Source organism: Bombina bombina, chromosome 1 (assembly GCF_027579735.1).
Source record: "Bombina bombina isolate aBomBom1 chromosome 1, aBomBom1.pri, whole genome shotgun sequence".
NCBI classification, from domain to species: Eukaryota; Metazoa; Chordata; class Amphibia; order Anura; family Bombinatoridae; genus Bombina; species Bombina bombina.
Genome location: NC_069499.1, coordinates 689888117 through 689911252, shown reverse-complemented (window position 1 = coordinate 689911252; position 23136 = coordinate 689888117). Strand labels below are relative to the sequence as shown.

At 36.9% G+C, this 23136-nt stretch overlaps 1 protein-coding gene across 1 annotated transcript in view; it reads left to right on the top strand.

Annotated features, from left to right (window-relative positions):
- The window catches only part of LOC128645886 (putative defense protein Hdd11-like), a 32517-nt gene extending 13176 nt beyond the window's left edge, over positions 1 to 19341 (top strand). The window contains exon 5 of the mRNA XM_053699198.1: positions 18765 to 19341. Within this exon, the coding sequence (XP_053555173.1) occupies positions 18765 to 18859 (95 nt within the window). The 3' untranslated portion in view covers positions 18860 to 19341. The remainder of the gene's footprint in view (positions 1 to 18764) is intronic.
- Positions 19342 to 23136: the final 3795 nt, after the last annotated feature.

The window sequence follows — 23136 nt, the reverse complement described above, 5'->3', positions numbered from 1 at the left end:
GTTGCAAATTTGTATTCCGCAATTTTCAATTTGTAATGTTGTGGCGGAGGTTTGTTTTTTTTAACAAGATTTTAGATTCACAAACAAGTTTTAGAAACTTTGCCTTTTTTAATCCCTTAACACCGTTAGGATGTTCAATGCCGTCCTAACAACGCTGGGCTTTAACGCCGTTAGGATGGCATGGAACATAAAAACTTGACCCTGGCATAGAGGGGTTAAGAATAGCTTGGTATAGTTTTGTTAGATAACACTGATTTAACTATAACATTTTACTTTACATTTAAAATAAATGAAAATCTTTGAGATAAATAAAAATTTAAGAAATGTGATGTCATTGTGTACCCCAAGTTTTGTCCCTAGCCCTACAAGATTTAGCAGCACTTGACAAATAAATTATAACAGTAATATACTACATTGGGTGCTTCAGTTCTCTTCTTTTCCTTAAAACAGGTATATTCCCAAGCATATAGTTATAGCTCCGTATCAAAAACAAAATTCTTTAAATAGGTAAATAATTCTAAATTGTATAATGTAGTTTTGGATTCAGCGTATTATTATTAACAAATATCACTAGTATTAATTACAATTTATAGCAAAAGGAACAGGGAATTAAACTGCGCTAGCAAATATAATTGGTGAAACTAACAGATTAATTGGGATTCCTCCAAAACCCAAATATACAATAGTCTATACAAGTATAGACAGCTCTTTTCCTAAAGAGTAGCAGAAACTGTCAGTTATCTGTGGCGCTACCAAAAACTTAAAACCAACTCTAAAATATACACTGGGGAAATACAGCTTTTATTGTATGGCTCATAAAGGGTGTGATTATGTGATATACTCTCTAGTACCAAGCAAATACAGGGTTAAATGGTTTAATCTTTAAATGTACATAAACAATATCAACACAGTTAAAAAACACAAATCGACACGGTTAAAAATTGACTAAAATACAATGCATAAACAAATTCATAGATAAATTCATAAGTAAATTCATACGATACATAAAAAGCTTAGGTTAAAAAACATAAGGTAAACTTCTTATAGGACTCAGGTGCTTGTGGGTTTTGCGAACTTGGGAAATGTGTAGCAAACACTTGTGCTCCGTAGAACAATTTGCCAATACAACCCAGATCAAATAAACACAGTCTCCAAGATATAATGAACGGTAAAAGGATTCCTACAGATAAAGACAAGAAAAGACTTGTCACCAGCAAAGAATAGTTCAACAACCAAGGTGTCCAAATTTACTTACACCGGAGGGTGTTTGGAGTCGTTCCTCTATCAGGGTAGGAGTGAAAGTGAGCATGCCTCGCTCAGGTGCTTGTTTCCTTAGGATCACCGCAATCAGCGGTTTCAGCTGTTCCGTTGAACGTCTGTGATCCAAACTATGGATCACTGGAGTGGTCAAACTTAGGAGCAATGCGTTTTGGCTTTCAGCAGCCTTTCTCAAGCTCTATCTTGCCAATGTCCTTTAGTGCTTAATATAGGGGTAAAACAGATGGTACTTAAAGGGCCAGATATATATATATGAATGCTACCAATCGTTTTTAATAATAAGTAGTAAATACTGGCTGTGTATAGCTTACTTCGGACAAATGATACTTAATTGCATAATTTAGGAAGATAAACTTTAAAAATACTTATAACAAATATGATAATAGCTACCCGTATATATTTTACTTCGGACAAAAGCTCACAATCTACTTGTAACCAAATGATTAAAACAAATACAAGTACTAGCCACATCTTATACTTAAAAAAATATTTTAAAAATTATTTTCCTAGACATGAACAATTAAAAAATTGTATAAGAAAATTGTATAAAAAATTGTATAAAAAAATTGTATAAAAAATTATATTAAAAAAATTATAAAAGAGTATAAAACCATCTTAGTAATATTATTAGAGATCATTTCTTCATTTAGTGCCTTAGTATAATAAATTCTATCTCTCTAAAGTGATTTATATTATAGGAGAATTAATATTTAACTCAAAAAACATTTTAATTTTAATTTATTATATTACTGATTAGAATACATTTATGTTGGGCCAATTAAATTACCATGGGGAATTAGCTATTCTGTAAGGAAGCAGCCTAATTCTTATTCCTGATTTAGTCCCTTTGGTGTTAGGGTCTTCATTTCGAAGATCCACTTACTCTCTAATTTTAGAAGACTATTATGTATGTCAGTGCCTCTCCAGTTTTTGTGAACTTTTGCTATACCTGTATACCTTAAATATTTCTCATTAGCATTATTACAACTGAGAAAATGTTTAGGTATAGGGAGATCCTTATTCCTCTCCTGAATATAGTGTTCGAGAGACAAGATGTGCTCCCTAATTCTGTCTCTTAGGGGTCTTTCTGATTCACCTATGTATTGTAGGCCACACCTACATTCTAAAAGGTATACCACATTTTAATCACAGCATCTTATTTGTTGTTTTATGTTATACTTTTTCCCTGTCACATTAGATTTGATTTATTTCCTTTTTTCTGCATCTCGAGCCCTTACATCCTCTTTAATAGCTGCAATTTTTGTTTCTTCATATCCTCTTGCTACCAATTTTTCTTTCAAAATATCTGCTTGGATATCGTAATCCATATTATTGTTACAGTTTTTTCTAATCCGTAGTAGTTGCCCAATTGGTATATTTTCCTTCCACTTTTTGTGGTGACAACTCGTTTGATGGATATAATTATTTGCATCAACAGTTTTGAAATGCCTTTTGGTGTTGATGACATTATTTGTTATATAAATTTCCAAATCCAAGAAATTATTTTTTTCTTTATTTAGTTCACTAGTGAATTTCAAATTTATTTCATTGGTGTTCATTTCAGACAGAAAACTCTCAAACTCATTTTTTGTTCCTTTCCAAACTAGTATAATGTCATTGATATAGCGCTTGTAGAGGACCAGATTTGCCGCAAGTATATTATTTTCGAGGAAATCTCTCTCCCATAACCCGATAAAGAGATTCGCATAACTTGGGGCAAATCTAGTCCCCATTACAGTACCACATTTTTGAAGAAAAAATTGGTTGTTATAAGAAAAATAGTTGTGGGATAGTATAAAATGTATACATTCCAAAATGAAAGATTTCTGTAAGGGTTTTAGAGTGTCATCTTTATCTAAAAAGAATTGAGATGCTTTTAATCCATCCTTATGGGAGATACAGGTATACAATGAAGCAACATTGCATGTAGCAAACTAGAAATTTTCTTCCTAAACAATATTTTCTAATAATTTTAGAACTTCAGTGGAATCTTTTAAAAAAGAGGGCAATTCCCTCACATATTTCTTCAAAAAGATGTCAATATACTCAGAGACATTAGAAGTTATTGAATTAATCCCTGATATTATTGGTCTCCCTGGTGGGGAGACCAGGGATTTATGAATCTTCGGTAAGCAGTATAGTAAAGGAATTTGGGGATTTTTTAGAAATAGATACTCTCTTTTTTTAAAATGTAATATTCCTTCATCACTGGCCTTATCTAGAAGGTTTCCCAATTGTGTATTAAAGTGTACTGTAGGATTATTTGGGATCTTACAATAAGGGGCCTATTTATCATATGTCTGTCAGACCTGATCCGACAGTGTGGATCAGGTCCGACAGACATCGCTGAATGCGGAGAGCAATACGCACTCCGTATTCAGCATTGCACCAGCAGCTCTTGTGAACTGCTGGTGCAACGCCGCCCCCTGCATACTCACGGCCAATCGGCCGCCAGCAGGGGGGTGTCAATCAACCCGATCGTACTCTTTAGACCGCTGCTCCATAACTTGTGTTTCTGGCGAGTCTGAAGACTCACCAGAAACACGGGCCCACAAGCTCCTTACGGAGCTTGATAAATGGGCCCCTATGTGTTTAAGTCCCCTAGGATATTCTCACACATTTTATTGTAATCTTCAGAGTTTAGAACAACTATTCCCCCACCCTTATCCGCTGGCTTCAACACTATATTCCCATTTTCTTCTAGCTCTCTAATGACTTTTAATTGTTTTTTGCTAAGATTATTGTGTACTTTTTCAATTTTGTCATCTTTTATATTTTCTATATCTCGAGTAATCAATGTTTTAAATGTCTCTATAGCATATCCTTTGTCATGTTTTGGATAAAAACTAGATTTCTTTTTTAAATTTGAATGGATAAAACCATGTGTATCTGTTAGACTCGATTGTGCTTTCTTTTCAATCTCAGTTCAAGCAAACCATCTTTTTACCGTAAGTCTTTTAATAAATGTATGGGCATCTATATATGTACCAAATTTATTTAGTTTACTAGTGGGAGCAAATCTCAAGCCTTTACTTAAAATATCTTCATGAGTTTTATCTAATTGAAATTTACTTAGATTAAAAATCTCATTATGTTTATTTAATCCCAATATCTTATTTTTTGCGTCCGTTTTGCTCCTCCTCTCTTTCCTCTTTGTCTGATGCCCGTCTTTTTCTTAAGTTTCTTTGTGGTAAATTGGTAATGGGCTTTCTTGTGTTTGCTTTTGGCCTATCCCTAAAAAATGTTGTTTTTTGTTAATTTTATCATTTCTATTTGAATTATCATTTACCATTTGCCTAGAGGTGCTTGGCCTAGGAGAATCGCATCTAAGCTCTATGTCTTAATGGTTCATATCTGTTTTCTAGTACTATTCCTATATTTCTATTTCTATTTTGATACTGGTTTGTATGATAATTATTATGATTTCTCCAATTATTGCTAGATGTTGAATTATTTTTCAATCCTTCCGATCTGTTATACTGATATCTATTGTGATAATTAAAGGAAGTACCCTTGTTATTATGAAAATATCTCCGTTGGTTAAAAGGGACAACTCCTCTATTTGGCCAGTAATGGGTGGAGTCTGATCTCGTGTCTCTATATTCTCTTTGATCATGGGTATAGTTTCTATAATTGTCAGCGAATCTTACATTATTATGCTGCATATTATAATCAGTTCTCTGTTGGTGAGTAACTGGAACCTCTTTATTATTCTCTTTTCTTGCACTCCTCCATCTATTTGTGAGATATACTTGTTGTCTTCTGGATTTTCATTTTTTTAAGTGTGTTAGATAATCCTCTATATACCTATTGAATTTTCCTATTTTTACTTTTAATAATTCCTCCTTAGTAGATTCCATTAGTTTTTTTATTTATTTAAATTATTTTTTATTGAGGTAATTGTATAATAACAAAGACAATAGGGATACAAGATATTGTCAGGTTGAGATATTACAGTGAATAAACAGTAGGACAAAGTTTTATCTCAAGGATAATTAAATAATAGTCATAACTTGTATACTAAATGACAACTGTGCCATGTTTAGTAATGACACTTAACCGAATGTCAAAGATATGATAAGATAGACATAGATGAAACCTCATTTCCCTATAGAGTAATATAATGGTATGCAAAATGTGTTAGTATATGAAGGGTTCGGGTAGCTCAGCAGACAAGAGCTGCTCTGAATTGGGGGAGGGTGGCGGGCATGCTAAGTGGTAATATGTGTAAATACTTAAAGAAGAGGCCAGTGTTGAGCACACTTTGAAATCTATAACCTGGATCCCTAAAGAGATGGGTAATGTGCCTATCTATTCAGAGTAAGTGCCATGGGCATAATCAGTGCTTAAGTTTCATGAATAGTGCTGGTTATTATATATTACAATACAAAGTCCCCATCATTATTTGCAATAAAACATCTTTAACCTAGCTGAACAATATGCATGGTACATGTGAGTTTACTCCACTTGAGGTCCCGGCTATAAGTTTATGAGAGGTGTATATCCAGACATTGGTAATAAGAATACGTCTCACTTTTACCTCAGTTCTGAGACCAAAGGTGCCAGGGTAATAATAAGTAAAGTACACAGTAATACCATTAATTCAGGTAGGTTGTGGTTGAGTGTAAAGCAATTATGCTAGTGAGTCTTAGCTTAAGGATTATATGAGTGTCTCAAATATGCAGATAAATCTTAGTTTAAGGATTATATAAGTAACATTATAACAAATATAACATCAGGGACATGCAAAGCTTAGAAACCTTTATCTCTGAGATTAAATGAGCAGGTACTGTAAACCCAAGGGGCTTAGCATAAGAAAAATATAACCTGTCTGAAGATAATACATGGTACATGTGAGGGCAGATATATTTTTACAGATCTTAGCTTGAGGGTTACATGAGTAGTGTCAAATACATCAATAGAGATATGTAATGTCTTCAGTAAGCTCAATGCTAGTTTGAGTCATATAGTATTGTGTAGGCTATGACACCAGTATATCCTATTGTAATATAGGCTATTAAATAGTATAAAACAGATCAGATCTCCCAGCCTCTTAAGGATTAAACCATATTTAACCTGCCTGGAAATTGTGCATGAAACATATGATGAGATCCCAACTGTAAGCTTTTTACAGGCGTATATCAGGACACTAAGGAAAAGGCTATGTCTCACACTATCTCAGGTCGAAAATAATAGGTGTCAGGGTTGGATTAGGTAGAGTATAGTACAATACTGTTACATCAGTTAGGTTGTGATAAAACAGAGAAGCAAATATGCTGATAAATCTTAGCTTAAGGGTCACATAAATAGTACTAAAAGCTTACGGGTCACATAAATAGTACTAAATATATCATCAGAAATATGCATAGAGCTCAGTATTAGTTTAAGTCTTGAAGGATTAGTAACCCTTATCTCTAAATTTAAATGAGCAGGTACAGGGGACACAAGGACATCAACTTTGAAACCCAGTTAACCTACCTGAAAATTATACATAATACATGTGAGGATATAACAAGTGGGGTCTCATTTATTTTGCTTTCAGGAGATGCATATCAGGACCCTGATAAGAAAAGATATGTCTCTCTGCACCTCAGTCCTGGGATAATAGGCGTTTTGGTAACATTAGGTGAAATATAGCGCAACACTGTGACATCAAGTGAGTTATTGTAAAAGAGAGGAACATATATGCAGATAAATCTTAATTTCTTCTGTTATGTGTGATCAGTCCACGGGTCATCATTACTTCTGGGATATAACTCCTCCCCAACAGGAAATGCAAGAGGATTCACCCAGCAGAGCTGCATATAGCTCCTCCCCTCTACGTCAGTCCCAGTCATTCTCTTGCACCCAACGACTAGATAGGATGTGTGAGAGGACTATGGTGATTATACTTAGTTTTTATGACTTCAATCAAAAGTTTGTTATTTTACAATAGCACCGGAGCGTGTTATTACTTCTCTGGCAGAGTTTGAGGAAGAATCTGCCAGAGTTTTTTACTATGATTTTAACCGGAGTAGTTAAGATCATATTGCTGTTCTCGGCCATCTGAGGGAGGTAAAGGCTTCAGATCAGGGGACAGCGGGCAGATGAATCTGCATTGAGGTATGTAGCAGTTTTTATTTTCTGAATGGAATTGATGAGAAAATCCTGCCATACCGTTAAAATGACATGTATGTATACACTTCAGTATTCTGGGGATGGTATTTCACCGGAACTACTCTGCTAAAGGTCACTAATACTTTTAATAACTATTTATCATGTTAAACGTTTTTGCTGGAATGTAGAATCGTTTACATTGCTGAGGTACTGTGTGAATAGATATTTGGGCATTATTTCCACTTGGCAGTTTTTGCTTGTAATTGTGACAGTTTCGTTTCTCTTCACTGCTGTGTGGGAGAGGGAGGGGCCGTTTTTGGCGCTCTTTACTACGCATCAAAAAATTCCAGTCAGTCACTTTTATTTTTCCTGCATGATCCGGTTCATCTCTGACAGATCTCAGGGGTCTTCAAACTTCTTTGAAGGGAGGTAACTTCTCTCAGCAGAGCTGTGAGAATTCTTATAGTGACTGTGCATAAAAACGTTGCTTTGTACTTTTTATGTCAAATTTAATTATTGTAATTTTACTAATGGGAACAAACCTTTGCTAAGAGTTGTGTTGTTTTAAAGTTTGATGCTATAACTGTTTTTCAGTTCATTATTTCAACTGTTATTTAATCGTTTAGTACCTCTTTGAGGCACAATATTTTTTTGCTAAAAAAGATTATAACCAAGTTGTAAGTTTTTTTGCTAGTGTGTTAAACATGTCTGACTCAGAGGAAGATATCTGTGTCATTTGTTCCAATGCCAAGGTGGAGCCCAATAGAAATTTATGTACTAACTGTATTGATGCTACTTTAAATAAAAGTCAATCTGTACAATGTGAACAAATTTCACCAAACAGCGAGGGGAGAGTTATGCCGACTAACTCGCCTCACGCGGCAGTACCTGCATCTCCCGCCCGGGAGGTGCGTGATATTATGGCGCCTAGTACATCTGGGCGGCCATTACAGATAACATTACAAGATATGGCTACTGTTATGACTGAAGTTTTGTCTAAATTACCAGAACTAAGAGGCAAGCGTGATCACTCTGGGGTGAGAACAGAGTGCGCTGACAATGCTAGGGCCATGTCTGATACTGCGTCACAGCTCGCAGAGCATGAGGACGGAGAGCTTCATTCTGTGGGTGACGGTTCTGATCCAAACAAATTGGACTCAGATATTTCAAATTTTAAATTTAAATTGGAGAACCTCCGTGTATTCAACAGACGCCAGCCTACTAGGTTGGGGCGCTGTCTGGAATTCTCTGAAGGCTCAGGGACTATGGAATCAGGAGGAGAGTCTCCTTCCAATAAACATTCTGGAATTGAGAGCAGTTCTCAATGCCCTTCTGGCTTGGCCCCAGTTAACAACTCGGGGGTTCATCAGGTTTCAGTCGGACAACATCACGACTGTAGCTTACATCAACCATCAGGGAGGGACAAGAAGCTCCCTAGCAATGATGGAAGTATCAAAGATAATTCGCTGGGCAGAGTCTCACTCTTGCCACCTGTCAGCAATCCACATCCCGGGAGTGGAGAACTGGGAGGCGGATTTCTTGAGTCGCCAGACTTTTCATCCGGGGGAGTGGGAACTTCATCCGGAGATCTTTGCCCAAATACTTCGACGTTGGGGCAAACCAGAGATAGATCTCATGGCGTCTCGCCAGAACGCCAAACTTCCTCGCTACGGGTCCAGATCCAGGGATCCGGGAGCAGTTCTGATAGATGCTTTGACAGCACCTTGGAACTTCAGGATGGCTTATGTGTTTCCACCCTTCCCGCTGCTTCCTCGATTGATTGCCAAAATCAAACAGGAGAGAGCATCAGTAATTCTAATAGCTCCTGCATGGCCACGCAGGACTTGGTATGCAGATCTGGTGGACATGTCATCCTGTCCGCCTTGGTCTCTACCTCTAAGACAGGACCTTCTGATACAGGGTCCATTCAAACATCAAAATCTAACTTCTCTGAAGCTGACTGCTTGGAAATTGAACGCTTGATTTTATCAAAACGTGGTTTTTCTGAGTCGGTTATTGATACCCTGATTCAGGCTAGGAAGCCTGTTACCAGAAGGATTTACCATAAAATATGGCGGAAATACCTATACTGGTGCGAATCCAAAGGTTACTCCTGGAGTAAGGTTAGGATCGCTAGGATATTGTCTTTTCTACAAGAAGGTTTAGAAAAGGGTTTATCAGCTAGTTCATTAAAGGGACAGATTTCAGCTCTGTCCATCTTGTTACACAGACGTCTGTCAGAAAATCCAGACGTCCAGTCCTTTTGTCAGGCTTTAGCTAGGATCAAGCCTGTATTTAAAGCTGTTGCTCCACCATGGAGTTTAAACTTAGTTCTTAACGTTTTACAGGGTGTTCCGTTTGAACCCCTTCATTCCATTGATATAAAAATGTTATCTTGGAAAGTTCTGTTTTTAATGGCTATTTCCTCGGCTCGAAGAGTCTCTGAGTTATCAGCCTTACATTGTGATTCCCCTTATCTGATTTTTCTCTCAGACAAGGTAGTTCTGCGTACTAAACCTGGGTTCTTACCTAAGGTAGTCACTAACAGGAACATCAATCAAGAGATTGTTGTACCATCCTTGTGTCCAAATCCTTCTTCAAAGAAGGAACGTCTTCTACACAATCTGGATGTAGTTCGTGCCCTCAAGTTCTACTTGCAGGCAACTAAAGATTTTCGCCAAACTTCTTCCTTGTTTGTCGTTTACTCTGGACAGAGGAGAGGTCAAAAAGCTTCTGCTACCTCTCTCTCTTTTTGGCTTCGTAGCATAATACGTTTAGCCTATGAGACTGCTGGACAGCAGCCTCCTGAAAGAATTACAGCTCACTCCACTAGAGCTGTGGCTTCCACTTGGGCCTTTAAGAATGAGGCCTCTGTTGAACAGATTTGCAAGGCTGCAACTTGGTCTTCGCTTCATACTTTTTCCAAATTTTACAAATTTGACACTTTTGCTTCTTCGGAGGCTATTTTTGGGAGAAAGGTTCTTCAGGCAGTGGTTCCTTCTATATAATGAGCCTGCCTATCCCTCCCGTCATCCGTGTACTTTTGCTTTGGTATTGGTATCCCAGAAGTAATGATGACCCGTGGACTGATCACACATAACAGAAGAAAACATAATTTATGCTTACCTGATAAATTCCTTTCTTCTGTTGTGTGATCAGTCCACGGCCCGCCCTGTTTTAAGGCAGGTAGATATCTTTTTAAATTATACTCCAGTCACCACTTCACCCTTGGTTACTCCTTTCTCGTTGATTCTTGGTCGAATGACTGGGACTGACGTAGAGGGGAGGAGCTATATGCAGCTCTGCTGGGTGAATCCTCTTGCATTTCCTGTTGGGGAGGAGTTATATCCCAGAAGTAATGATGACCCGTGGACTGATCACACAACAGAAGAAAGGAATTTATCAGGTAAGCATAAATTATGTTTTTAGATAAATGTGAGTGGCACTGCGTATAACACCACAAATATATAATAACTACTTTAGGGTCCGTACTAGGTTGAGTCATGTGGAATGGTGTACTTTGAAATCCAAGTCTCTCAGTTTAAGTGAGTAGATACCGTAGACAAGAGGGAATGTTGTATTGGTAGGTAATACAGTCACTGTCATTCCCATCCTCAATTTAGAAGATTAGCCGATACCAGTTCTCATGATGTGCTTGCAGAGGATATCAAAGAGGAACCCACCCGGAGACCAGCAAGTTGCAGAATGTGGAGATCCGGACCCATTCTTCACAAGGAAGAAAGTGGTACTTACAGGACTATGACCTATCCCTCTCATGAAGCCTTCCATCCCGACAGGATCAGTAGGGCGGCTTGATGGAGCTATGTTCAATGAATTGAAATTGGCAGTTCCATGGAGCACAAGGACGGATGTGTCGCTGGGTGAAGATATGGTAACGGGTATGTCAGCTTCAAGCCCCGCCCCAACTGGCCGCCTTGGAGTAGTGCCCGAGGTAGTAGTAATGATGTCGGGGATAGGATCAAGAGAGCTCTTTGGTCTAGGAATGGTGCCACTGTGAAAGTCCGAGCTGGTAGGCCGCACCGCCATTTTAAGTGGGCCGTTATGTAAGTAGGGACTCGGGAGGGTCTCATGTGGGTAAGTAATGGAGAAAGGCGGACTCCCAATACTGCACTCTGAGGAGAGTGCGCTATCCTCCTGGTCTAGGGATATGCAGTGGCGAAGTGTGTCGAAATAGGTATCCATTCGAGTCTCCAAAGTAGCAAGTGCATCCAAGATCTCCATGTCCATCTGCTTTAGTTACTGGCTCAGGGGCTTGATTCTATTGTGAGCAATGGAGTTATTAATCACCTCAGCGAAGTGGTATCCACGTAGCTCGGGCAACCTGAGGAGGCCTCCGTCCGAGTTCAATGTTTGGCGGATCAGATTACAGTGGTTCCAATGAGATTAGTTTGACATCTTTTGGATCTGCTGCTAGTATTATAAGTAGTTGGATCTGATATTTTTAAGGTTGGATGTCAGGGTATCATATAGATATTCGATAGATTAGTATAAAAACTTGTCATGGCCGATACTTAGCCACACCCCTAGATTCCATTAGTTTTTTCATTTCCTTTTCTTTCTTTTTATACTTCTTTAACTCATTGAATTCTTGTATTTTTTCTTCTTAATCTCTGATTTCTGCTTTTAATGTTTTCAGGATTTGGTTTCTATATTCTTTAATTAACTTCATTAAATTAAATGATGCTTCTTCTAGGATGTTACTCCCTTTTACTTTAAACTCAGGATCCTCAATATTAAATGAACACTCTTTTATGATTCTTAGCCCTCTTGGCACTCTCTTAACCTCCAAATATTTATCTAAAAAACATAATTTATGTAAGAATTTACCTGATAAATTAATTTCTTTCATATTGGTAGGAGTCCATGAGCTATTGAAGTATGGGATATACAATCCTACCAGGAGGGGCAAAGTTTCCCTAACCTTAAAATGCCTAAAAATACACCCCTCACCACACCCACAATTCAGTTTAACGAATAGCCAAGAAGTGGGGTGATAAAGAAAGGAGCAAAAAGCATAAACAAAGGAATTGGAATAATTGTGCTTTATACAAAAAAATCATAACCACCATAAAAAGGGTGGGCCTCATGGACTCTTGCCAATATGAAAAAATTAATTTATCAGGTAAATTCTTACATAAATTATGTTTTCTTTCATGTAATTAGCAAGAGTCCATGAGGTAGTGACGTATGGGATAGCAATACCCAAGATGTGGAACTAAACGCAAGAGTCACTAGAGGGAGGGATAAAAAATAAAGACAGCCAATTCCGCTGAAAAATTAATCCACAATCCAAATCATAAATTTTAATCTTATAATGGAAAAGAAAAAAACTGAAATTATAAGCAGAAGAATCAAACTGAAACAGTTGCCTGAAGAACTTTTCTACCAAAAACTGCTTCTGAAGAAGAAAAAACATCAAAATGGTAGAATTTAGTAAATGTATGCAAAGAAGACCAAGTTGCTGCTTTGAAAGCTTCATTCTTAAAAGCCCAGGAAGTGGAAACTGACCTAGTAGAATGAGCTGTAATCCTCTGAGGCGGGGATTTACCCGACTCCAAATAAGCGTGATGAATCAAAAACTTTAACCAAGATGCCAAAGAAATGGCAGAAGCCTTCTGACCTTTCCTAGAACCAGAAAAGATAACAAATAGACTAGAAGTCTTCCTGAAAACTTTAGTAGCTTCAACATAATATTTCAAAGCTCTCACCACATCCAAAGATCTTTCCAAGGAATTCTTAGGATGGGGACACAAAGAAGGGACAACAATTTCCCTACTAATGTTGTTGGAATTCACAACCTTAGGTAAGAATTTAAATGGAGTCCGCAAAACTGCCTTATCCTGATGAACAATCAGAAAAGGAGACTCACAAGAAAGATAATTCAGAAACTCTTCTAGCAGAAGAGATGGCCAAAAGAAACCACACTTTCCAAGAAAGCAATTTAATGTCCAAAGAATGCATAGGCTCAAACGGAGGAGCCTGTAAAGCCTTCAAAACCAAATTAAGACTCCAAGGAGGAGAGATTGATTTAATGACAGGCTTGATATGAACCAAAGCCTGTACAAAACAATGAATATCAGGGAGTTTAGCAATTTTTCTGTGGAATAAAACAGAAAGAGCAGAGATTTGTCCTTTCAAGGAACTTGCAGATAAACCCTTATCCAAACCATCCTGAAGAAACTGTAAAATTCCAGGAATTCTAAAAGAATACCAAGAGAATTTATGAGAACACCATGAAATGTAAGTCTTCCAAACTCAATAATAAATCTTCCTTGAAACAGATTTAAGAGCCTGCAACATAGTATTAATCACTAAGTCAGAGAAACCTCTATGACTAAGCACTAAGCATTCAATTTCCATACCTTCAAATTTAATGATTTGAGATCCTGATGGAAAAACGGACCTTGAGATAGAAGGTCTGGCCTTAGTGGAAGTGGCCATGGTTGGCAACTGGACATCTGAACAAGATCCGCATACCAAAACCTGTGAGCCCATGCTGGAGCCCCCAGCAGCACAAACGATTGCTCCATGATGATCTTGGAAATCACTCTTGGAAGAAGAACTAGAGGCGGAAAAATATAGGTAGGTTGATAACTCCAGGGAAGTGTCAATGCATCCACTGCTTCCTCCTGAGGATCCCTGGACCTGGACAGGTACCTGGGAAGTTTCTTGTTTAGATGAGATGCCATCAGATCTATTTCTGGAAGCCCCCACATCTGAACAATTTGAAAAAACACATCTGGGTGAAGAGACCACTCTCCCGGATGTAAAATTTGACGACTGAGATAATCTGCTTCCCAATTGTTTATACCTGGGATATGGACTGCAGAAATTAGACAGGAGCTGGATTCTGCCCAAACAAGTATCCGGGATACTTCTTTCATAGCCTGAGGACTGTGAGTCCCACCCTGATGATTGAAATATGCCACAGTTGTGACATTGTCTGTCTGAAAACAAATAAATGACTCTCTCTTCAATAGAGGCCAAAACTGAAGAGCTCTGAGAATCGCACGGAGTTCCAAAATATTGATTGGTAATCTCGCCTTTTGAGATTTCAAAACCCCTTGTGCTGTCAGAGATCCCCAGACAGCTCCCCAACCTGAAAGACTTGCATCTGTTGTGATCACAGTCCAGGTTGGACGAACAAAAGAGGCCCCTTGAACTATACGATGGTGATCTAGCCACCAAGTCAGAGATAGTCGAACATTGGGATTTAAGGATATTAATTGTGATATCCTTGTATAATCCCTGCACCATTGGTTCAGCATACAAAGCTAAAGAGGTCTCATGTGAAAACGAGCAAAGGGGATCGCGTCCGATGCTGCAGTCATGAGACCTAAAACATCCATGCACATAGCTACTGAAGGGAATGACTGAGACTGAAGGTTCCGACAGGCTGAAACCAATTTCAGACGTGGTAAATTGATCCTCCAACCATGTCTTTGAAGAAACAACACTAGTTGATTTGTCTGAGATTCTGCAGAACGTAAAGACTGAGCAAGTACCAAGATATCGTCCAAATAAGGAAACACCGCAATACCCCGCTCTCTGATTACAGAGAGTAGGGCACCGAGAACCTTTGAAAAGATCCTTGGAGCTGTCGCTAGGCCAAAAGGAAGAGCAACAAATTGGTAATACTTGTCTAGAAAAGAGAATCTCAGGAACTGATAGTGATCTGGATGAATCGGAATATGAAGATATGCATCCTGTAAGTCTATTGTAGACATATAATGCCCTTGCTGAACAAAAGGCAGAATAGTCCTTATAGTCACCATTTTGAATGTTGGTACTCTTACATATCGATTCAAGACTTTTAGATCCAGAACTGGTCTGAATGAATTTTCTTTCTTTGGGACAATGAACAGATTTGAATAAAACCCCAGGCCCTGTTCCTGAAAAGGAACTGGCACGATTACCCCAGATAGCTCCAGGTCTGAAACACACTTCAGGAAAACCTGCACTTTCTCTGGGTTCACTGGAATGCGTGAGAGAAAGAAACTTCTCACAGGCGGTCTTACTCTGAAACCTATTCTGTACCCCTGAGAGACAATGTTCTGAATCCAATGATTTTGGACTGAATTTATCCAAACATCCTTGAAAAATTTTAATCTGCCCCCTACCAGCTGAGCTGGAATGAGGGCCGCACCTTCATGCGGACTTGGGGGCTGGTTTAGATCTCTTAAATGGCTTGGATTTATTCCAGATTGAGGAAGGCTTCCAATTGGAGACAGATTCCTTAGGGGAAGGACTAGGTTTCTGTTCCTTATTTTGTCTAAAGGAACGAAAACGGTTAGAAGCTTTAAATTTACCCTTAGATTTTTTATCCTGAGGTAAAAAAGCTCCCTTCCCCCCAGTGACAGATGAAATTATAGAATCCAACTGAGAACCAAATAATTTATTGCCTTGGAAAGAAAGAGATAGCAATGTCGATTTAGAAGTCATATCAGCATTCCAAAATTTAAGCCATAAAGCTCTTCTAGCTAAAATAGCTAAAGACTTATATCTAACATCAATTCTGATGATATCAAAAATGGCATCACAAATGAAATTATTAGCATGTTGAATTAATTTAGCAATGCTATACACATTATGAGCTGATACTTTTTGCGCTAAAGTTTCCAACCAAAAGGTTGAGGCAGCTGCAACATCAGCCAAAGAAATAGCAGGCCTAAGAAGATTGCCTGAACATAAATAAGCTTTCCTTAGATAAGATCCAAGCTTCATATCTAAAGGATCTTTAAAAGAAGTACTATCTTCCGTAGAAATAGTAGTACGTTTAGCAAGAGTAGAGATGGCCCCATCAAGTTTGGGGATCTTTTCCCAAAACTCCAATCTATCAGTAGGCAAAGGATACAATCTTTTAAACCTTGAAGAAGGAGTAAAAGAAGTACCCAGTCTATTCCATTCCTTAGAAATCATATCTGAAATAGCATCAGAAACTGGAAAAACCTCTGGAATAACTACATGAGGTTTATAAACCGAATTTAAATGTTTACTAGTTTTAGTATCAAGAGGACTAGTCTCCTCCATATCTAATGCAAACAACACTTCTTTTAATAAAGAACGAATATACTCCATTTTAAATAAATAAGAGGATTTGTCAGTGTCAATATCTGACGCAGGATCCTCTGAATCAGACAGATCCTCATCAGAGATAGATAAATCAGTATGTTGTTGGTCATTAGAAAATTCATCAACTCTATGAGAAGTTTTAAAAGACCTTTTACGTTTATTAGAAGGCGGAATGGCAGACAAAGCCTTCTGAATGGAATCAGAAATAAATTCTCTTAAATTTACAGGAATATCCTGAGCATTAGATGTTGAAGGACCAGCAACATGTAATGAACTACTACTGATGGAAACATTCTCTGCATGTAAAAGTTTATCGTGACAACTATTACAAACCACAGCTGGAGGAACAGTTACCACAAGTTTACAACAAATGCACTTAGCTTTGGTAGAACCGATATCAGGCAGCAGGATTCCAGTAGTAGATTCTGAGACAGGATCAGATTGAGACATCTTGCAGTATGTAAAAGAAAAAACAACATATAAAGCAAAATGATCAATTTCCTTATATGACACTTTCAGGAATGGGAAAAAATGCAAACAGAATAGGCCTCTGACATAGAAAAAAAGACCAGAGGCAAAAGGAATGAGGTCTTAAATAATGAAAAAAAATTTGGCGCCAAGTATGACGCACCACAAACTGAAAAACATTTTTTGGCGCCAAAAACGTCCAGAACGAAACTGAAGCGTCATAGATGACGCAACCTCGTGAAAAGACTCGGCACCAACTAAGACGCCGGAAATGACGAATTTGCGTCAACAAACGTAATTTTCGCTCCAAAAAAAGTCTTGCGCCAAGAATGACGCAATAAATTATAGCATTGTGCGCTCTCGCATGACTAATACAGACCGCAATTTAGAAAGAGTCAATTTGAAAACCTCAGGTAAGAATTTATTTTTTTTTATATAAAGTATTTCCCAGATATGAAACTGACAGTCTGCAAAAAGGAAATATACTGATAAACCTGAATCATGGCAAATATAAGTACAAACATATATTTAGAACTTTATATATAAAGTGCCAAACCATAGCTGAGAGTGTCTTAAGTAAATGAAACATACTTAACAAAAGACACCCATCCACATATAGCAGATAGCCAAACCAGTACTGAAACGAAAATCAGTAGAGGTAATGGTATATGAGAGTATATCGTCGATCTGAAAAGGGAGGTAGGAGATGAATCTCTACGACCGATAACAGAGAACCTATGAGATAGATCCCCATTAGGAAGACCATTGTATTCAATAGGTGATACTCCCTTCACACCCCCCTGACATTCACTGTACTCTGAGAGGAACCGGGCTTCAACATGCTGAGAAGCGCATATCAACGTAGAAATCTAGCACAAACTTACTTCACCACCTCCATAGGAGGCAAAGTTTGTTAAAAAACTGAATTGTGGGTGTGGTGAGGGGTGTATTTATAGGCATTTTGAGGTTTGGGAAACTTTGCCCCTCCTAGTAGGATTGTATATCCCATATGTCACTAGCTCATGGACTCTTGCCAATTACATGAAATAAATAAGTATTCTATGTTTCATTTCTAACAAAAGTTTACTTTCTAATTATTGAATTAAATCAAAAAAAATTCTACATTCTCTTTTGTCACAATTACTTCTCTTGAAAAAAGGGTGTTCATATCTTTATATAGATCTTTGCGGTAATCAAATACATTTTTCTCAGCCATAATGCAGCAGCAATTCAAAAAGGAGAAAAAGACAATATAGCAAAAGGAACAGAGAATTAAACTGTGCTAGCAAATTGGTGAAACCAACAGATTAATTGGAATTTCTCCAAAACCCAAATATACAATAGTCTATACAAGTATAGACAGCTCTTTTCCTAAAGAGGAGCAGAAACTGTCAGTTATATGTGGCGCTAATAAAAGCTTAAAACCAACTATTGTATGGCTCATAAAGGGTGTGATTATGTGATATACTCTCTAGTACCAAGCAAATACAGGGTTAAATGTTTTAATCTTTAAATGTACATAAACAATATCAACAAAGTTAAAAAACACAAATCAACACGGTTAAAAATTGACTAAAATACAATGCATAAACAAATTCATAGATAAATTCATAAGTAAATTCATACGATACATAAAAAGCTTAGGTTAAAAAAAAGAGGTAAACTTCTTATAGGTCTTGTGGGTTTTGCGAACTTAATTACAATTCATTTTTTTATTTTTATATGCTGAATCCTACACAGCATCATAAATGTTAACTTTGTAAGTTGCTTAATTATTATACATTTCATGATACTTTTAAGCATTGTTTTGTTTTTTCATTTCTTTACAGACAGCGACGCTACTTGTGGAAATGCAGCAAATACCTGGAGAAACACATTTTTTGCAGTAGTTTGTTTTGAACTGGCAATTTTGCTTTTATTGTAAAATTGTTTAAAGTATCCAAATGGCAGCACATGTCTGAGACCTATATACCTAACATTACGATATTATTTATAATATGCAGGAAAGCGTTTGCTCACACTTAATATATATGGAACCTAAAACCATGCTCCCCTTGAGTTTGCATTAATATTACTGAACTAGTACATATACCCAAGCGTGGAGTGATAGAATGTATTATTCAAAAGATATAACCCTTTGCTAGATCATTTTTAATTTCCCTTGGTTCACTATGACTTAGCTGGATATCCTATTAGTTATTGTCAACCTCAAATAGCACTATAATATTGTTTTTATGTGTATTTAGGTCTGGCTGATGCATCCTACTATACAAATGATAATATTACTTAAGCTTAATTGTACACTGTCATGCATTTGCTTGTTCATGTGCCTTTATATAATGTTAATGTAGTAGTCTCGCAATAATAAGGGCCAAGAATCACCTATATAAAAGATGAGGAAAGAAAGTAATGAGTAAATCTTGTTGTTGTTTTTTGCATATATTGTGAATGTTTAAAGCCTTATATGTTTTTCACACACTTTCTTTTGTAGCCCATAATTATAAGTGGTTATGGTGTGTCCAATGCAGTAACCTACATACTCATATAGGAACTAGCACTCTCATAGAATAGCAAATATATGGAGCAGTTCTAAATACTGTGATTGCCACCATAATACCCCTTATCCTCCCTCTCTCACTGAAGAGCTAGCTAGCTATAGATCCACTACCATAATAATAATAATACGCAGATCTAGCGGTCTAGTAGGTCCAATAGCTGTAAGTTTTATTTTATGATATTTTCCGAAAATTCAAAAGAGGTTCTGTTTCTTTTTTTTTCTTTTCTAAAATAGAAAATGAGGTTCGACATAGGAGATCCAAAAGTGGTCTCCTTTGTTCAAGATATCCCCCTATAAGTTTGCTTTATGGTTGTGAGGATCAAAAGTGTCCTCTTGTGTCATTTAGGGGGGTGGTGCATTATTTGGCATAATGGCTGCACAATATTTCCTTTGAATTTTACTCTGTATTATGTGTTGCATATTTTGTACCCTATTGTCTTTTGATATTTGTATGCCTTGATTTGAACTTCAATAAAAAAAATTTAAAAAAAAAGGGCAAAAAAAGAACAAATGGCAGCACAGACAGATGTGTATTTGGGATGTTGCTTGTAAAAAATGAATGCCAATATAAGAGAAAACCAGTTTAAAAAAAGAAAAAGAAATATGATTGTTTTAATTGAAAATCACTATGCTAACCTTATGAGTTTACTGTTGTACCTGTTTAGAAAAATGTATTCAAACAAATCCTGAAAAGATTTAAAGGTAAATTTAATAGGATTTCCAGCCAAAATATATCTCAGTGACAGGAATAACAGATAATGGACTATGGAGCAAGAAACTTTTTGCATCCACATAATCCTCTGAGATAAATAATAATAATAAATAAATAAACTGCATTTATACGACAGAGACAAAAGGTCACCATCCATATGCCCAAGTAAGGTCTTAGATCAAGCATGTCCCCTGCAGACCCATTATGCTAGTTAGGGCCCAATTATCAAAAACTTTTTTTAGCATTATATTGAAACATATGTGTCTAAATTAAATCTATCTAAATACATTTTTACGTTAAAAAACACTAAACCATCACAGCTAAGTGAAATAAACATGAAAGGTAATATTAAAATATATATGTTATATATGTTGAAATAAGAGGAATATATATATATATATATATATATATATATATATATATATATATATATATATATATATTGTTATTTGTGGGGAAAACTATACATATCTATACATGAAATAATGTTTTTATAAGGGAAAGAAACATTTGGATAAAGTGATTGATTGATGCAGGGAGTTTAGGTATGCACACACATCACTTTGTTCATCAAGTCTTTAAACCAACCATAATATCTTTTTATACAAATAAATAATTTATAAATATAGCTGCAAGCAGCAATAGAGGTGTCCAAGCACATCACCTTTGCAATGGCATACAAGCAGCTAAGTCACAATATAAAACTATATTGTTTACAGTTTAAATTATATACTTTACAGTTCTAACAAGCAGTTGGAAAATAGAAACACATTTTCTGAATTTTTGCGTTTTTCAAGATGGCTGCCACACCATATGACCAATACTTTCAACATGAACAGATGTAACTCTAGATCACAATATATGGTTATACAGCAAATTTCACAGCTTTATCATAAGCGGTTGCAAAAAAAACAAATTTTCAAACTTTTTGCGTAAACCAATATGGCTGCCACAGTTTGTGACCAATTCCTTCAACATGAACAACTGTGACTCTAGGTCACAATATAAGGTTGTACAGCAAGTTTCACAGTTCTAACATAAGAGGTTGCAGAGAAAATATATTTTCAAAATGTTCGCGTAAAACAAGATGGCTGCCAGATCATATGATCTACAGCCCTCATATTATGCACAATAGTCCTCACCAGAGATGTCAATAAACATAGCAAAAATAAAGCATTTTTGTAAAACGGTTTTTGTTTTATTATTAATTAAAAAATATCGTTAAGCATTTTTGAACAATTCAAAATGGCTGCCAAACCACATGACGTATTAACTTCTCTTGAACAAATCTGAATGTAAGTCATAAGATAACTCTATAAACAAAATTTCAAGTCTGTCCCATTTCGGTTTTGGAAAAGATTTTTGTAGTTTTTAAAAACAGCGCATACGAAACAAAATGGCCGCCCCACCATGTAATGTATGGCTTTCATATTGCACACACTAATGCTCACCATAGGCCTCTAAAAGTTGCTGAAGTTTCATTAAAATTTGTAAATGTTTTATTTTACGAAGGCAACTGCGCAATGCGAACTTTGATCGCAATATTGTCTTTGGAGGTCATGGCTATGTGCAATCATGTGTCTACTACACTGTAATATAGTTAAATAATGTAAAACTAATGCATAAAGTGCAAATTTACACAATTAAAAATCAATAAAAATGTTAATGTCTCGCGGCAGCCATGTTGATTATGGAAAAATAGCAGTTTGAACACATTTGGTAGAGGACCTTGCAAGGAGCATATGTGCTAAATTGCGCTTCATTGCACTAAGCGGTTTAAGAGAAGATGTTTGAAGATTTTTGCAAGATGGCTGCCACATCATGTGACCGAGGCACTTCTCTTGAGCAATAGCAAATCTAGGTCATAGTAGCACTGAGCACAGCAAGTTTCAAAGTTGTAGCATAAGCAGTTTAAAAGAGCTGAAGATGTTTAAGTGTCGAAATTAGTTGCAAAAAGCAATATGGCTGCCAAAGCATGTGACCTATGAGTGCAATGTTGCAAAAGGATGTAGCAGAGCAATAGGCTGTACCAGCATACTTGATTTCTTGAACTCTTCAGTTCAAGAGTTATGGGCAATAGAAAAAGCGGCGTAATTATAATAATAATAATAAAAATAAGAATAATCCTGACAATAACAATAGGTTGTCCAGCAACTACATTGCTTAGCCACCTAAATATCATATCTAAAGTAGAGAGAATTTATTTACAAGAAAAATCACCTTGGGATATAATATTCACTGATGTACAATACCATTTATTATAGACAAATTGTACACATCTAAGCTCAAATGCATCTTTTAGTTAGTAGCCTTGCTGGATAGAGCAAAAGATGTTTCTAAGGACTGGCTGTGGGTGTTCCAGAGCATTCAGTGGTGTCACAGAGTGGGGGGGGGGGCAGGAAGGCACTAGCTCCCTAGCATAATGGCTGCCCCTCGATGTGCCAACCAACTGTGATTGGCCCTCATTTTCCCACCCCACTCTCCCATGCTCTGCCAGCTGTGTGCCGGCCCTGCCCATAACACGCCCTGATGCCTGTGGATTACCTGGCCCCATCCAAAACAATTGTAGGCCACTGGGAAGTGACCCCCCATGTAACTATTTTCTGGATACGCCATGGGGAACTGTAGTCTGTATTTTTCACTTATACTTCAGCCCAGCATGCAGAATTCATAAAAACTGTATTTCCCCAGTGCATATGTTAAAGGGACACTAAAACCACTTTAATGATTCAGTTAGAGCACTCAATTTTAAGCAACTTTTTATTTTTTTCTATTATAAATTTTTCTTTGTTCTCTTGCTATCTTTATTTTAAAAGCAGGAATTTAAAGCATAGGAGCCGGCCCGTTTTTGGTTGAGAACCTTAGTTATGCTTGCTTATTGGTGGCTAAATGTCAGCCACCAATAAGCAAGCGCTATCCATGGTGTTGAACC